The sequence below is a fragment of the Sus scrofa genome, chromosome 1 (assembly GCF_054392235.1).
Source record: "Sus scrofa isolate SSC_HxYL_T2T_F1_AM1 chromosome 1, Sscrofa_HxYL_maternal_Yorkshire_Landrace_v2.0, whole genome shotgun sequence".
NCBI lineage: Eukaryota > Metazoa > Chordata > Mammalia > Artiodactyla > Suidae > Sus > Sus scrofa.
In genome coordinates, this window is record NC_139383.1 from 56,900,641 (window position 1) to 56,917,422 (window position 16,782).

Below are 16,782 nucleotides of genomic sequence, written 5' to 3' on the forward strand. Positions count from 1 at the left end.
CTAAAGAAAAAGAATGAAACAACAGAGGATAATTATCACCTCTATGGGGAAAAAAGGTGTAATGAACTGATTTCTTTCTCACAATAAAAATCTGTAATGAACAAACTTGAACAAATCAATCTATTGTCTTTTTCTAGACTATAACTCTCCTGTGAAAACTAAGTCTAACAGGCTGGGGCTTGATCTTAACTTCTCAAGACATACAAAAAGAGATGAAAATAACTGAAATAACAACTACGGAAAGGCAAGATCTTCTGTGACTTGAACTGTCAGATTCAAAAGTACAACTAGTCACATTAAGAAAGGTTCTCCAGTGCACTCACTTCCTGTCACAAATAATAGTTCAACATGAGTGGCAACAGAAGGTCAGAAAAAAACAAATAGAAACATTAATTTGAATTATTTTTATATTAGTTTTGCTTTTTTGTTTCTCTTAGAAGCAAATACTTCAAATAATATGAAATACTAAAATAAAAATATTTTACTATCTGACAGTTATGACTTTAGGAACCCAGGACTCTTTGTCATTGTCCACGGCAGTGAGCATTATTACTAGTTTCTTTAGCTGAGCCTAAAGAAGCCATCTGAAATACTGATATGAAGCACCAAGAAAATGTCAGTTCTTAACGCTGAGTTTGGTTCTTACCTAAACTTTTGATGCTAAAAAGTATTAGCATGCTGCCCCCATTCCAAATTAGAAAATCTTTTTTTTTTTTTTTTGGTCTTTCTGTGGCTGCACCCTTGATATATGGAGGTCCTCAGGCTAGGGATTGTCGAGTTGGAGCTGGCCTACACCACAGCCACAGCAATGCAGGATCCGAGCCTCGTCTTCGACCTACACCACAGCTCATGGCACTGAGTTCCTTAACCCACTGAGCAAGGCCAGGGATCAAACCCAAATCCTCATGGATACTAGTCAGGTTCATTAACTGCTGAGCCACGATGGGAACTCCTAAATTAGAAATTCTTAAAGTGATCTGTACAATCTTACTGTTGTTAGTATGTTTGTTTGTTTTTAATTCTCTAATACCAATTTACCTCTTCAACCATATCTAGTATTACTTACATAAACTTTTGCTCTTATATCCCAGGCAAAACTTTTTCTGGCCACGTCCACATCATGTGGAAGTTCCCAGGCCAGAGACTGAACCTGTGCCACAGCAGTGACCCAAGCCGCTGAAGTGATAACACCGGACCCTTAACCTCCTGTGCCACAAAAGAACTCCCCAAGGCAAGTCTTTATAGCTCCACTTCACACTTTGCATCTTCTGTTTCTTAAAGTACCTGTCATCTTCCTAGACCTACAGAAGGTAAACAGAAGGACAAAGTCTCAATCTCTCTCTCTCTGACACACAGACACACACACACACACACCCTACTATTCACCTAATTGGTAGAACAATATAGTTCTTATTTCCTTTGTGAAACACACTTCAACTGCCCCAGTCCATAGTTCTTCCTCAGTTTTTGACATGTATAGCTAATTCCAAGCATCTGACACATTGCATCCCACCTTGTGTTGTCAATTACCTTTTTACCAAGAGATTTCTTCCATCTCACCAATCAGCCTAGAAGTTGTGGGCAGACAGAATATCTTATTAATCTTTATATTCCTGTCTTCGTTTTATACATATACAATTAATCGATGTTTCTTTTTGACCAGCAGACAAGTTGTGAGATACAGAATGGATAAAAGAATGGTATGTAGAGTCAAAGCAACAGGGAATTGTAAACGTTAGAGAGGAGTGGAAGTTAGGGAAAATAAGGATACAGGAGCATGGAAAAGACTGATAAAAAAAATTACATGTGCTACAGAAGATAGTAAGAAGCCACTCTTGGTGAGATATATATATATATATATATCACTCTTGGTGAGAGATATATATATATATAAATATATATATATATATATATATATATATCTTTTTTTTTTTTGTCTTTTGTCTTTTTAGGGCCGCACCCTCAGCATATGGAGGTTCCCAGGCTAGAGGTTGAATTGTAGATGCAGCTGCCAGCCTATGCCACAGCCACAGCAACGCCAGATCCTTAACCCACTGAGCAAGGCCAGGGATCAAACCCACGTCCTCATGGATACTAGTCGGGTTCATTAACCACTGAGCCATGACAAGAACTCTGATACTTTTTAAATAAAAATAATTTTTTAAAAAGCAAACTGATGCAGAATAAACTTATAAAAGGTTGTGAGGACCGGAAATAGGAAACTGAATTTACTCTGGAGAGTGTCAAGGCACCTAAAATAGAGACTATCAAGGAATAGAAGATTTGGAGGAAGAAAGAATGTGGATTTACCTCAAGTCAGTCCCTCAAAAGAGGTGGCTGTCACTTGTCCTAGCCAACAGAACTGAGAGAAGGAGAGACCTGGCCTCAAGAAGACTGATCTATTAAGGACATTTAGGAGTTCACTAAGAATGAGAAGAATTCAAAAGAACAGACTTGTCTTAACTTCTTTTTCCCAAAATATAATTTTTCATAATTTTCATCAATTTAATAAATCATTCAGGCCAGTAAAGGCATCTGAAAATCCTCAACAGACTTGTGATTTTTTTTTTTTATTGTGAATAAAAATGAGCCCTATGAGAGCATGGAAGTCTCTATCTTTTAATCAGGTACAAGAGAATGGACTAGTTCATCACTGGTAGTAACTTACCCTTGACAATATAATTTCTACCTTTTCCTTGTATGGCTCCATCTCACTCCAGAAGTAGCCACTTTGTGACACCTAATGACCTATATTATATGCATGTTACCTTATTTCATTCATCCTTTTGCTAAACCATAACCACCCTGAGAACACCTCCTTGCTTATTTTCACCATCACTGCCTTTTACATCATTCGGTTACCCTTGTGCTATGCAACCAACCTACTCATCCTGAAACTTAGAAAACATCTGTTCCTTCTCCATGCAATGCTGCTATAGTTCCTTCTGTGGCTAAAATCAGCCCTGAGTCATCAAAATGCCTCCAAGATACACTGATCTTGAAAAACATCAAAATGCTTTAATTCCAGCTATGCTCACAAGGCATACTCAACACTGAGCCAGAAAATGAGAAATGTTTTTTGTTTTTTTTTTTTCATTTTTTTTTAAAGTATCTAGCAAAACTACCACACCTGATTGGGAAGAAAACAAAAATAAAAAACACCAATCTCAACTTTTCTCTCTGAGCTAATCAGAGCACACAAAGTCCTCAGGTGTTTTGTTTATACGTCTGATTTCTTCACAGCTGGTTCCTTCTCAAAGAAATAGATATCTAGAGACTATTTCAAATTAATAGCCGTATAATACTTTCACCAAATCTCTTAGATATGAAGAATTAATAAAGGTAAAATAAAAAGCATTTAGTATAAAAGGTAATAAAAACAACAAGGAGGGTTGGCCCTTCCAAAAAAATGATGGCTAAGGAGAAATATACAACACAATAAGTTCAAAATAGATGCTTTGGGAACAAAATGAAAATACTCCATAACTATATCAGAAGATATTATAATTAGAAGCCTTTTATTATCTCAGAGATTCACAAATGTTCGCAATATAAGAACTCTCAGCTCTTACTATTAACAACTTAGTCATCAACAATGACTAAGTAGCAGAGGTAAGATTATAACTTTATACTACCATTCCTTTATATGTAAATAAACCACAGTGATTCTATCTTGATCCTTGTAGTAGAACCACTTCCCCTTTGGTCAAGTCATTTAGTCCAATCCATGTCTTAACTAGTAACATGTCAATTACAGGGATAATTTTGGCCTGCTATACAAACAAAACTCAGAAGGGCTTCAAGATATATATGAAAAAGCCACATAAATAGTAACTAGTACACTAAATAAGTATACACTAAAATAATTCTCCACAGGAGGCAATATAATGTAAACTACCTGTTGGCATTGTAACCTTCAGTTTGTCACTCAGCCTTTTATGTCTTCCTGATCTGTAAAACTAAAAACTGAAAACTTGTAAAGTACCTACACTTTACAAGCTGTCTGAGAATTAATTAAAACAGTGCCTAGCACTTGGTGCTCAACAAATGGTGGCTATAATATTTATATTTAGTATCACCTGATAATGTTACTAACTGAACTTCGCATGCTTTTGGTTTAAACAGTATGTCATCCCATTTTCCTTTTTCATGTTTTCAAATACTGACAAGGAAGAAAAAAAGATGAGATATCCAAAGAGATATCAACACGGTTGTAATATTTGAGGATAAAATGAAAAAATATATTATACATGAGGGGTACATTTAATTTAAAATTTTTTTTTTCTTTTAAGGCTGTACCTATAGTATATGGAGGTTCCCAGGCTAGCCGCTGAATCAGAGCTGCATCAGCTGGCCTACACCACAGCCACAGCAACGCAGGATCTGAGCCTCGTCTGCAATGTACACCACAGGTCATGGCAATGTCAGATCCTTAACCCACTGAGCGAGGCCAGGGATTGAACCCACATCCTCATGAATGCTAGTTGGGTTCATTAACCACTGAGCCACAACGAGAACTCCCAACTTAAATATTCTTTTATACTATTTGTTTTTCAGAGCCTTAGCCTCCTTTGACAAAAAGGTTTATACAAAATTACTTTACACTAGAAAACTGATTTTATGAGTTAAGACTTAGAAAGTTGAATCTGATTTTAAAGCACTGCAACTTATTGAAAGGAACCTCTGGATAGTCAAATAACCTAACGTCGTTTTATGTGTCTATCCCACAAAAACTCTGAATAGATTGATTTTTTTTAAAAAAAAGACTGTATATATAATTATATTCACTGATAATATTATGACTATTATCAGACTTAAATCTTCACAGAGAACAGAAGTATTTTAATATCATAAAGAACATATTATTGGAGTTCCCGTCATGGTGCAGTGGTTAATGAATCTGACTAGGAACCATGAGGTTGTGGGTTTGATCCCTGGCCTTGCTCAGTGGGTTAAGGATCTGGCGTTGCCCTGAGCTGTGGTGTAGGTCGCAGACACAGCTCAGATCCCACATTGCTGTGGCTCTGGTGTAGGCCGGTAGCTACAGCTCCAATTAGACCCCTAGCCTGGGAACCTCCATACGCTGCGGAAGCGGCCCTAGAAAAAGGCAAAAAGACAAAAAGAAAAAAAAGAAAAAAAGAAAGAACACATTATTTTAGCAGATGAATGATCACATGTGAAGGTATTTATTGGGTACCATAAATGTTCTGATCAGGTGACACTACAGGAAGAATTTAAAATTAGTATTTAAAATATTTTAGTAAAACTGTAAATATCCAAATGGTGACTTGTATTTGCAAGGTTAAACTTAAATTTATAATGATTTCTTCAAACCATTATACTCTTATATTTCATTGCATTTAGTATAGTTTGAATTTCCTGAACTCCAAATCTGTCATTTTTACTTATTGGCAAATAATTATATAGACAGTGAAATACTGGGATAAGAAAAAAACAAACATCTACCTCATTATTTAGAAAAAACCATTTCAAGAGACAGATTTATGTGACTACATTTTTAAATTTCTGTTTTAAACAATTAAGGATCCCTCCTACCCACACCCCGAGGTATACATTTGGGACAGAAATCACTTAATAGTCTCAAACTTCTGAAGATGTTCAAGGTAGCCAGTTCAAGGCCAATTACAAATCATTGGCAACATTAATGGTCTGGTGTTATCTAGTCTCAGAGTTTCAGTTTGTTACTCTTCTCCAAGAGTCAACAAAGAGAACACCAGTCTGGAGCTTTCCTAATACCTGCGTCACAGCCATGGGACACCTGAAATGGGTCTTTGCAGCTGCCTCTGCCTCGTGAGGACCGGACAGGTCTGGAACTGTGTTTTCAAACTTTATGAGGCAAGAGGATGAGTAAATATTTCTTCTTACCTATTTGCTGGAGAAATTATTTTTCTCCTTTTGTGGGAAGAAAGTGAAATATATAACTTCTAGATGTCTAATATATAATCCAGATCAGAAACTCTGGCATTTGTCAGAAACATGACTTTAACAATAGTCATTTTATAGATATCCTTTTATATGTACATGTTATCAATGCCTTCGAAATTCTTTTTAGAAGTAAAATATTTGTAGGGGAAAAAAACTCAGGATAAAAAATAACATTTATTTCCTTTCACCAAAATAGGATGTTCACTGCATTATAAATACTTTAGCATTGATACAATTTGCTTTTTTGAGAACATCTCCAAATTACAAAAAAAGAATTTAATCTTTTTCTCTCCAAACCACATTTAACAAGAACACAGCTTGATACGATAAATCTGGTTTTTAAAAAAAACTAGAATATGCTAAAATGATTTCTAATATTTTTCTATAAATGTCTCACTCAAGAGAGATTGAAAGTAATTGGAATTTCCAGCTAAGAAAAATGCTAACTTTCTTAATTGGAAAATAATTTGAGGACTATAATTAAAATGTTCTCAGAATAATGTATTCACAAAATCTACATTTCAAATAAAGCTACTGATGTTAATAACAATTTACAACCATAATCTTAAATTAGAAAATAAAATTAATTTATAGTGCCTCAAAGATATCCCAACTCAAGATGTAACAGAGATCAGAAAACAAAGTTTTAAGGCAGTAAATATACATGCAATTAGAACCAGAGTTTTAAATACTCTGACGAACTTCACAGGTAAATCTTTATAGTTTAAAAACAAAAAACAAAACAAAAAAACAAGCTCCAAGGAATATAGAAAAGATTTTTGTTGCCACAAGCAGGGGGTGAGGGTGGGAGAGAAATGGATGAAGGGAGGCGAAAGGGTACATGTTTTCAATTATAAGACAGATAAGTTCTGAGGATGTAATGTAATAGCAGAGTGACTGTAGTTAATAATACTGTACTGCCTATTTGAAAATTGATAAAGAGTAGGTCTTAAGAGTTCTCATCACAAGAAAAAAACTGTTTTGTAACTATGTAGGGGGATGGATGTTAAGTAGACTTACTGGGATGATCCTTTTGCAATGTTTGCAATATTGGATCATTATGTTGTACATCTGAAACAAACACAATGTTATATATTAACTACACCTCAATTTAAAAAAAAAAAAAAAAAGGACTTCGCTCATGGCTCCAAGGGTTAAGTGTTGTCACCGCTGTGGCTCTGGTTACAGCTGTGGCACAGGTTTGATCCCTGACCTGGGAAATTTCCCATGCTGTTGGGTATACCCCCAAAACAACAACAACAGCAACAATGCACTTGGTTTTCTGAGCATTCTTCAATAATGTTAACAAATACTCATTTAGTGTTTTTAGGTCTTGGGCACTAGGCTAATTGCCAAAGATAGAGAGGTGCACAAGACACAGCCCAGCCCTGTGGGACTCATATTCTTGTAGATAAGTTAAGGACGGGAAGATAAGAATTCTAAAACTGAAAGTGACTCTAGGCTGAAGTGTTATCTCAGTTTTGGCAACAACACTGCCAAAAGTACCTTGGTAAAAATGGCACAAAAACTACTACTATTGAATACTTTTTGGAATCCTAAGTCTGCAGCTACTATGTGACCTGGTAGTAACAAACAATGTGTGATTTTTAACATCCAGAAAGTTAGCAATATGGGCTCACTAACTAGAGAGCCCAGCAGTGGCCCTAAAGCTCTCTGTCAGTAAATGTGCAGGATAAAATGCTGTCAGCAACTAAATAGCTATTGCATAGAAGTAGAGCGGGTTTTGGCTTTCATGACAGTTAGTGAGTTGTTGTTGTTGTTGTTTTAAAAGCTTCTTTCACTTTTTGAGTCTACTTTCAACAAAGAAATAACCATGCCTGCCTTTATTACTGCTATGAGATATTGAAAATTCGCCTCTTCCCTTACAGTACAGAAAACTGAGCTGGTAGTCATTAATATGTCACACAAATCTAGATCTGCTTCATTGCTTTCTCTCAATTTCTCACTCACCTCCATTTTTTTTTTTTTGTCTTTTTGCCATTTCTTGGGCCGCTCCTTCGGCATATGGAGGTTCCCAGGCTAGGGGTCTAATCGGAGCTGTAGCTACCAGCCTATGCCAGAGCCACAGCAGTGCAGGATGTGAGCCGTGTTTGCAACCCACACCACAGCTCACGGCAACACCGGATCGTTAACCCACTGAGCAAGGGCAGGGATCGAACCCTCAACCTCATGGTTCCTAGTCGGATTCGTCAACCACTGCGCCACGACGGGAACTCCACTCACCTCCATTTTTTTCTGCTTTTTTTTAAAATCCACTGGGATCTTACCTTTATTTCTTTCTCTATCCTCAAACCACATGAAATCATTTGGAAGATAAGAGTAGGTGGGGAGAGAAGGCTTCCTTCCGTTCTTGAGAATTAGGGTTTTTTGGAAATAGAAAACAGCTATGCTTGGCTCCATAAAACATCTTACTTCACTTCTCATTTATCTTTTCCTATACTTTCTTCCTCTCTCTCCCCAGCAACTTTGACATCTCATCATTTTCTGCCCTTCCAGAGCCACTCCGAGGGCCATCATCAACTCAAGGGCAGGTAGGCTTCCTCACCATCACCTGCATAAATGTGGCTGACATAAGGCAGCAGTAGCTGGACAAGCAGTGTTTGCCCAACTGTGAGTCGTGACCCATATTCTAAGAGAGAGGTTAATTTAGTGGGTTGAGACCTGTATTTAAAAACTAAATCAATGGAAAAATAAATAGAACAGAATGGTAAATATAGTGGTTACATCACACTTTAAAACTCTGGTTTATGTTGTGTGCGTATAGATATATGTATGTGTACTAGAACTCAATGCAAATACACTTGTCACATCCCTATAGGTCATGCTCAAAAGTTTGGAAGCCACTAAACTAGAATATTCCATTCTAGGGCTTGTATCTTTAGTTGATAGAATATTTCAGGTATTCTAGAGATTTAGACTATGCATGTTAAACTTCTTTTACTAAAAATGTTGACCTACAAGCCATACATATTCTAAAATATCATTAGTCAGTAAACAAACCAAATCAGTTTTCCTAGTTTTTTTTCAATATTTCATGAGAGAGACCCAAATAAATACTTTAAGTTTAACTTACCCTGAAAATTAAAACTGACAAATTATTAGCTATTTAAAAAAATATTTTACGTAACAAGTAAAAATCTAAGCTCAATAGACCTAAAAAGGGAAAATATTCTACTTTTTTAAGTTGAAAAAAGTCTGAGGGTACTGTTTGATGGATTTTCAAATATAATTTCAAAAATGAAGAAGAGATCATTATTTCTTTGCATCTATTGTGTATGCATATGAATACAAACATCAATCTTCTATTTCTTTGGCTGGAAAGAGATTTTTTTAAATTGAAGCTTAGAAAGCTTAGAGTATGAAACTGTGACTAATGGCACCCAGTCCCTCAGCAGGGATGGAACCAGGCTCAGAGGCAGAGAAGAAATCAGCTGTACCGACTATAAAATAACTGCCTCAGAATACTGGTGATTTTCCTTACTTTCCACATATGGTGGCTGCATGGAATTCGAAGTTAAAATATAGAAGACATTTTTTAGCCATTCTGCAGTGTCAAAATGGGAACTGTATGTGACTCAGCCTCACAGCTTCACACACATCTTGGGCTGTCAGAACTGCAAGAGGCAACCAATACCAAGCCCTGCAGGGAGGGACAGCCCTGTGGCCTTGAGACTTTCCATAACAACCCTTGAGTTGATTAAAAGTGATGCTGACAGGCTTCAATCCTTCTTGCTTTTATGGATTCTGGCTGCTAAGAGCAGCCTCCAGAACTAGAAACCTATGAGAATAGCATTAAGATTTTTACTGGACTGTAAAATGCTTTAGAAAACAACATAGAATAAGAGTTATAAAATGTAAACTATTATTTAAACTTGACCATGTCTACAAAAATAAGGTATGAGTAATAAAGTACATATTCACTGAGTTAAGATAAAGGTATTATGCAAAGATATACAGAAATGCTCACTCCTCTGCTCCCCAGAAACTTCTGACAACCTGAAAGCATACAAATAGGAATTAAGTAAAATATTATTTAATCAAAACTTCCCTTTTTAATTTCAAAGACTACATGAAAAGATACTGAAACAACACTCTAAATCAGCTATACTGTAATTTTTAAAAAATTGTTTTAAAAGAAAACACACCTTAACTGCGAAAGGAAAGTGAACCCTGACTTAACCGTACAGTTTGGTACACTATTATTTTGAGAATAAAATGAGATGATACATGTGAAAAAGAAAAGATATAATGAATCATATCTCTTACTTAAGAAAACTCTAAGTCACATACAACACAGTATATTTAGAAACTTAATCTCAACAAAGTTGAAAGTTAGTCTTAGATGACTGGGAAATCTGCTTCCTTCGCAGCACTAAATTAACAGCTGTGCATGTGTGAGGCAATTCTTTTCTTACTCTGTATTACAACTTGTTATAAAATGGTCAGTGTTTTATTTAGTTTATTACATTTTAGGATAAAACAAGAGAATAATCATGCGTGTTTAAAATTAAGTTCTTCAGATGACAAATTTCCCATGAAAACTTAAGAATAGAGCTTATTTGAAAAAAGAACCTTCCAATGACATATAGAAGATGTTAAGAGATAAAAAAGGTAAAGTTGGAATAACTTTCCCTAAAAATAATGAAACCTGAAACCAGCATGAAGATGTACTAGTCTAAGATTATAATGAAGTCCCATGGTTGTACATATTTGTATCTCCAAATTGGACAGAAAACTAAAACTAAAAGATGGTAATAATGAGAAGAGGAAGAAGGGGGAGACAGAAAGAGAGAAAGAATGTTTGGTTATACAAGTCATGCTATATGCTAATAATATGGATATCTATTGCTATGCGATAGCAAATTTCTGAACTCATTTAACACTTGTCCAAATATCTATCATCCTTTTTGTTTTCTTTTCCTCTTTCTTTAGCAATACAACTGTAAAATGCCTCTTTAACAAACATAGCCTCTAATACCAAGCCACTCACTCTTAGTCCTGTGATGTTAATGAATGAGGATTCCTTTTCTTAAATATTCAAATGAACAACTTCCTAGCTTGATTTCTTAAAAAAAAATTTCAAACCAATATTCTTTTAAGAAAAGCCAAAGTTTCCATTTATTAGAGGCAGTATCTGATGTCTATGCCATACAACATAGAACCGTTACATTTAATTTAATGGGAGAAAAATGAATGTAACAAATACTGGTATTTCATGGCCAAAAGAAGTCAGATGCAAGGCAAGGGGCAGACCTTAAATTCCTAGCCTAATTACAAGCATTTAAACTATAATTTTAAAAACTGTTTTCCAATTAACATAAAATTATAAACATTTTTATCAGGGATCTATATAGTATTTTCATAAGAACCACAGGAATTATAAAAGAACTTCAATAACTAATGAGGATAAGAATCCTTTTACAATATACAAGAGAAATCTTTCCTACAGCAACAGCAAAGGAAAAAGATGCCCTAAAATAATGGACTTTTTTCTACTGTGTTGATTATCTAGGCATAAAGAGTTCACAAAGGATTGACCTCTGTCACTGGGCTTGTTAGAAAGGGCCTGGATAAAGAAAATGTTACGTTAATGAATCAGGTAAGTGAAGGAAGAATCACTCTCATACATACACTTATATGTTTTTGAGACAACATGTAATACACACACACACACACACACACACACACACACATTCTACCCTTCCTTAAATATATCAGATATAAGCCTCTCACTTTTTCATTATTTAATTCTAATATGGAGAAACGGGATTTTCCAAACCAATGGACAGAAAAAAAAATTGGGCTTTCAGAAATATTTCTGCTGAAACTTATTAGGATTCCTGGCTATACTGCCAAACTCGGTGAACAGGATAGTGAGGGAGGTTTATGAAGAGAGAGTCTTGCCAACTCCACTTGTGTTCCAGCGATATTAAAAACAGAAGAAAAAAAAAAAGTACCTGAATGCTTGTCATTATGTAGAGAATCAGAAAAGTCCAAAAGAGTCCACAACTTAAGATCTCTTATGTTAAAATAAGGGAGGCATTTAAAGAAGTGCTAATGTTACGATAACAAAAAAGATTTTTCATTTTAAAATGTCAATAATGTGACTACACTTCCTCAGTATTAAATCTTATATGTCCTATTTAGGCTCAGTCTATTCTGAAAAATCTTTGTTTTTCAAAGCATAAAAATATGTCATATACGCAGGTGGAAAGGAATTCAAAATCACAACCCACAAATGAACATGAGAAAAATAACTAACAGAGCCAAGAAAACAAAAGTGAAGAAAAACCAGAAAACTCAAAAAAAAAAAAAAATTATTTATTTATTTTGTCATTTTAGGGCTGCACCAGTGGCATATGGAGGTTCCAAGGCTAGGGCTCAAATTGCATCTGTAGCCGTTGGCCTACACCACAGCCACAGCAACTTGGGATCCGAGCCATGTCTGCGACCTACACCACATCTCACAGCAACACCGGATCCTTAACCCACTGAGTGAGGCCAGGGATCGAACCCACTTTCTCATGGATACTAGTCAGGTTTGTTAACCATTGAGCCATGACAGGAACACCAAAAACAAAATTTATAGGTCAGGAAACATTAATAAAAGTTATAATAATAGAAAAAGGATGATTGTGAACCTTTCTTTTTATTTACTGCCCTAAACGTTCATAACATTATTAGATTTTTTTACAAGAAAGCTTAGGTGGAACCTATGATTTAATCCTCAATTATTATTACCATAAAAATAATTTTTGATGAAACTGAATGCTTTCCCTCTAAGATTAGGAACAAAGCAAGGATGTCTGTTCTCACTACTTTCATTCAACTTGGTACTGTAGGTTTTGGCCAGTGCAACAAAGCAAGAAAAAGCAGTAAAAGTTGTCTAGATCAGAAAGGAAAAAGGGCAGAGGAAAGAAGATGGCAAAGTAGAAGGAATCGAGTTCACCTTCTCTCATAAAAATACCAAGATCACAACAACTGCAGAACAACTACTGAAAAAGAAGACTGGAAACTATCAAAAAAGGTATTCTACACCCAAAAACAGAGAAGCCACAACAAGATGGTAGGAGGGGTGCTTTCACAATATAAACAAATCCCATACCTGCTGGGTGGGCAACCCACAAACTGGTAAATAACTATATCACAGGGTTCTCCCATAAGAGGGAGAGTTCTGAGCCCCACATCAGGTTCCCCAGCCTGGGGGTTTGGCATCAGGAGCAGGAGCCGCCATGGCATTTGGCTTTGAAGGCCAATGGGGCTTGACTGAAGGAGCTCCACAAGACTGGGGTAAACAGAGACTCCACTCTTGGAGAACACACACAGTATTTCATGTACACTAGGTCTCAGGGCAAAGCTGTGACTCTGTAAGAATCTCAGCCTGAATCTATCTGTGGATCTCGGTGGGGTGTGTGTTGGGGGTAGTCTCAAGAAGACTTAGGGGTTGGCTGTGGCTCACTGCGAGGGCAGGACACTGGAAGGAGAGGCCCCGGGAATAATCACAGACATGAGCTCCCCAGGAGGCTGTCATTTTGTAAATGAGACCTAGTCCCACCCAACAGCCTATAGGCTCCAGTGCTGGAACACCTCAGGCTAAACAACCAACAAGGTGGAACAGAGCCCCACCCATCAGCAGAGAGGCTGCCTAAAGTCATTCTGGGCATACGGCTGCCTCTAAACACACCCCTTGCCACAGCCCTGCCCACCAGAGGGACAAGACGCAGCTCTACCCACCAGTGAGTAGGTACCCAGTCCCTCACACCAGGAAGGCTGTGCAAGCTCCTAGATCAGCTTCACCCATCATAGGGCAGATACAAACATAGGAAGTCAGACAAAATGAGACAGCAGAGAAACATGTTCCAGGAGAGGCATCCACAAACGTAAGAAGTCAGACAAAATGAGATAGCAGAGAAACACAGTTCCAGACAAAGGAATAAGACAGAAGCCCAGAAAAACAACTAAGTGAAGTGGAGATAAGCAACCTACATGAAAAAGAACTCAGAGTAAAGATGATCCAAGATCTTGGGGGAAAAAAATGGAGGCACACACCAAAAAATTATAAGAAATGTTTAACAAAGAGCTATAAGACTTAAAGAACAGAGATGAACAATACAATAATCGAAAGGAAAAAATACACTAGAAGAATCAACAGCAGTGATTTCCATCAGTGTTCCAGCTCACTTGTTTTTCTGTCTCATGTATTCTGCTCAACAAAGCTGTCAAAAAACTTCTATTGGCGAAATGGGTAATGTGGCTCTAAACTGTATTTTCTTTTTCTTTTTCTTTTTATAGTCACACCTGTGTCACATGGAAGTTCCCAAGCTAGGGGTCGAATCAGAACTGTAGCTGCCACTGCCATGGCTTGTGGCAATGCTGGATCCTTAACTGAGCAAAGCCAGGGATCGAACCCACATCCTCACAGACACTATGTCAGGTTCTTAACCCGCTGAGCCATAACAGGAACTCCTAAACTGTACTCTTCTTAACTAATCACTGAAATGAGTTGTCAAAATTAAATCTAGTATGGGCAAGATTATTAAACTAATCGATTCACTGAAGAACAATTACTTTTTCAGTGGAGATATGCAAAAGCAAACGAATTAATATTTCACATTCACAATATTTTTGTGACAGTTATTTGCAGGATTTTCGTGGGTTCTGAACAAGCGAACTGTATCTAGAAAAAGTATATTAGAAAATGAACAATCATACCTTGATTTGTGCAAAGGGTCTTTCATAACCTCCAACATAGAGAAGGCCAACATTCTGAGGAAGTAACCTACAAAGGAAAAAAAAGTCTTATTTATAAAATACCTTTCCTTAAATATAAGATTGTATAATTATCAAAATTTGTATAATAGCCACCTCTACGTGGCTTCTCTTTAAATATAAGATTGTGTAGTAGTCACTATGATAAAATTAATATCTATTCAATCATTGTCTTTTGCACAATGGGATGATAACCAGCAAAGGAATAATTCTTATACTTGAGAAAATGGTGAGTAAATATTGAGAATGGCAACTCAAATGTAAAACAATCTAATATATTAGTAATTCTAGAAAAATTACCACATGGGGAGTATTAAAAGAAATAACTCATGTATGTATTTAAAAGGCTCAATTTAAGAGGCACTCATTGTATGTCTATACTATGCACTATGGAGATACTATAAACCTAAATATTTCAGCCCCCAAATCTGAAAACCAGACACACAAATAATTAACCCTCTGATAAATGCTATTACAGAGGTATTTGTAAGGTATTTGTACTGGAGTAAGAGGTACTTGCTATGGAGGGAGCTGGAGAAGTCTGAAGAGGTGGAATTTACGCTTAACTTTTTTTCTTTTGCCTGAGACCGATGGCATGCAGAAATTCCCAGGCCAGGGATGGACCCTGTGTCAGAGCAGTGACAATGTCAGATCCTCAACCTACAGAGATACCAGAGAACTGCTACGTTTAACTTTTAAGGCATGGGTAAGGTAAAAGTAAGAAATTTTAAACTAAGTCCTAAGGGATGCACAAGATTGAGACAAAAAGTAACTTATCCCTGAAGTAAGGGATAAATTAGTTGCAGATGAAAACTCAAAGGAGGTATGGAATGGACCATGAGAAGGTCATATGTCATCTCTTTATTTTGTAAACAATATTTACATTTTGTAAAAACAATAAATGCACATGAAAATAAAAAAAAATCAAACCACATAGAAGGTGGGAAAAAAATGGTTACTTTCTTTGCATCATTCCTTACTTCCTATTTCCAATTTAAAGAGGTCTATCATTCTTGACTACACTGAAACATGATGAATAGGAACTACTTTCATTACGACTATGCCTATGGAGAGAGTTCCCATTGTGGCTCAGCAGTAACAAATCTGACTAGTATCCATGAGGACGCAGGATCAATCCCTGGCCTCGCTCAGTGGATTAAGGATCTGGCATTGCCATGAGCTATGGTGTAGGTCGCAGACACGGCTCAGACTCCCCCATTGCTGTGGCTGTGGTGTAGGCCAGCAGCTACAGCTCCAATCTGCCCCCTAGCCTGGGAACCTCCTTATGCCAAGGGTACAGCCCTAAAAAGACGAAAAGAAAAAAAAAAAGAACTATGCCTGTGGAACACATAGTTGTGGAAGGTATGAGAAGTCATAATTAGAGTAACTACTCTATGATAGCTTATGATCATTGTCACCAGGTGACAGTGTGAGGTGGTTGTGTAATTACTGAAGGGGAGACCATGCCACCCAAAAATATGCCACTTTGACACATGGATTATTTTGTGCAGAAGACAATCAGGACCCAGCAGACTTAGAAAAAACTTTCACCTCTCCCTTAATTACCTAAAAGAACTTTGATAAGGGGCCTGGTCCAGAAAGAGAGTGCTTACCAGAGATAACTTTTTATCTGGAAGACCTATCTGCAGGGCAGGACAAACATCTAATTACCAAATATCTCTTCTCATCCTGTGAATTACCCTCCTCCCTTCTGAAAACCCAGGCCCCTCTCCCATTCCTTAGCACAGGATGGCACACAGCTTCAACTGCTGAGCTGCCCTTGAGTCTCTTATCTTTGGAGATACCATACCTACTAAATTAAATTTGGTTTTCTCCTGTTAATCTGTCTTATGTCAATTTAATTATTAGACCAAAGAACCTAGAGGAGAAGAAGGGAAAATTTTTCCACCCCTATGTCAACTTCCAATGACTTGGTCTATTAAGACTAATAAAGCACACTCTCAAAGCACCTTAAGATTTTATGAAATAAGGCAGACATTCTGTCTCTTAGGAACATCATCTGTTCCCTACATTCTTTGCAGGCTT

General features: G+C 36.8%; 1 protein-coding gene across 7 annotated transcripts in view; it reads right to left on the reverse strand.

The window, feature by feature from the left end:
- The window catches only part of RNGTT (RNA guanylyltransferase and 5'-phosphatase), a 210,225-nt gene that overhangs the window by 33,934 nt on the left and 159,509 nt on the right, over window positions 1-16,782 (reverse strand). For all 7 annotated transcript variants that reach the window (XR_014805724.1, XR_014805729.1, XR_014805727.1 and 4 more), the window contains one exon: window positions 14,680-14,746. Coding sequence is in view for 4 of the 7 variants with exons in the window: in XM_084959940.1 (XP_084816066.1) it covers window positions 14,680-14,746 (67 nt within the window). In the remaining 3 variants the exon portion in view is untranslated. The remainder of the gene's footprint in view (window positions 1-14,679; window positions 14,747-16,782) is intronic.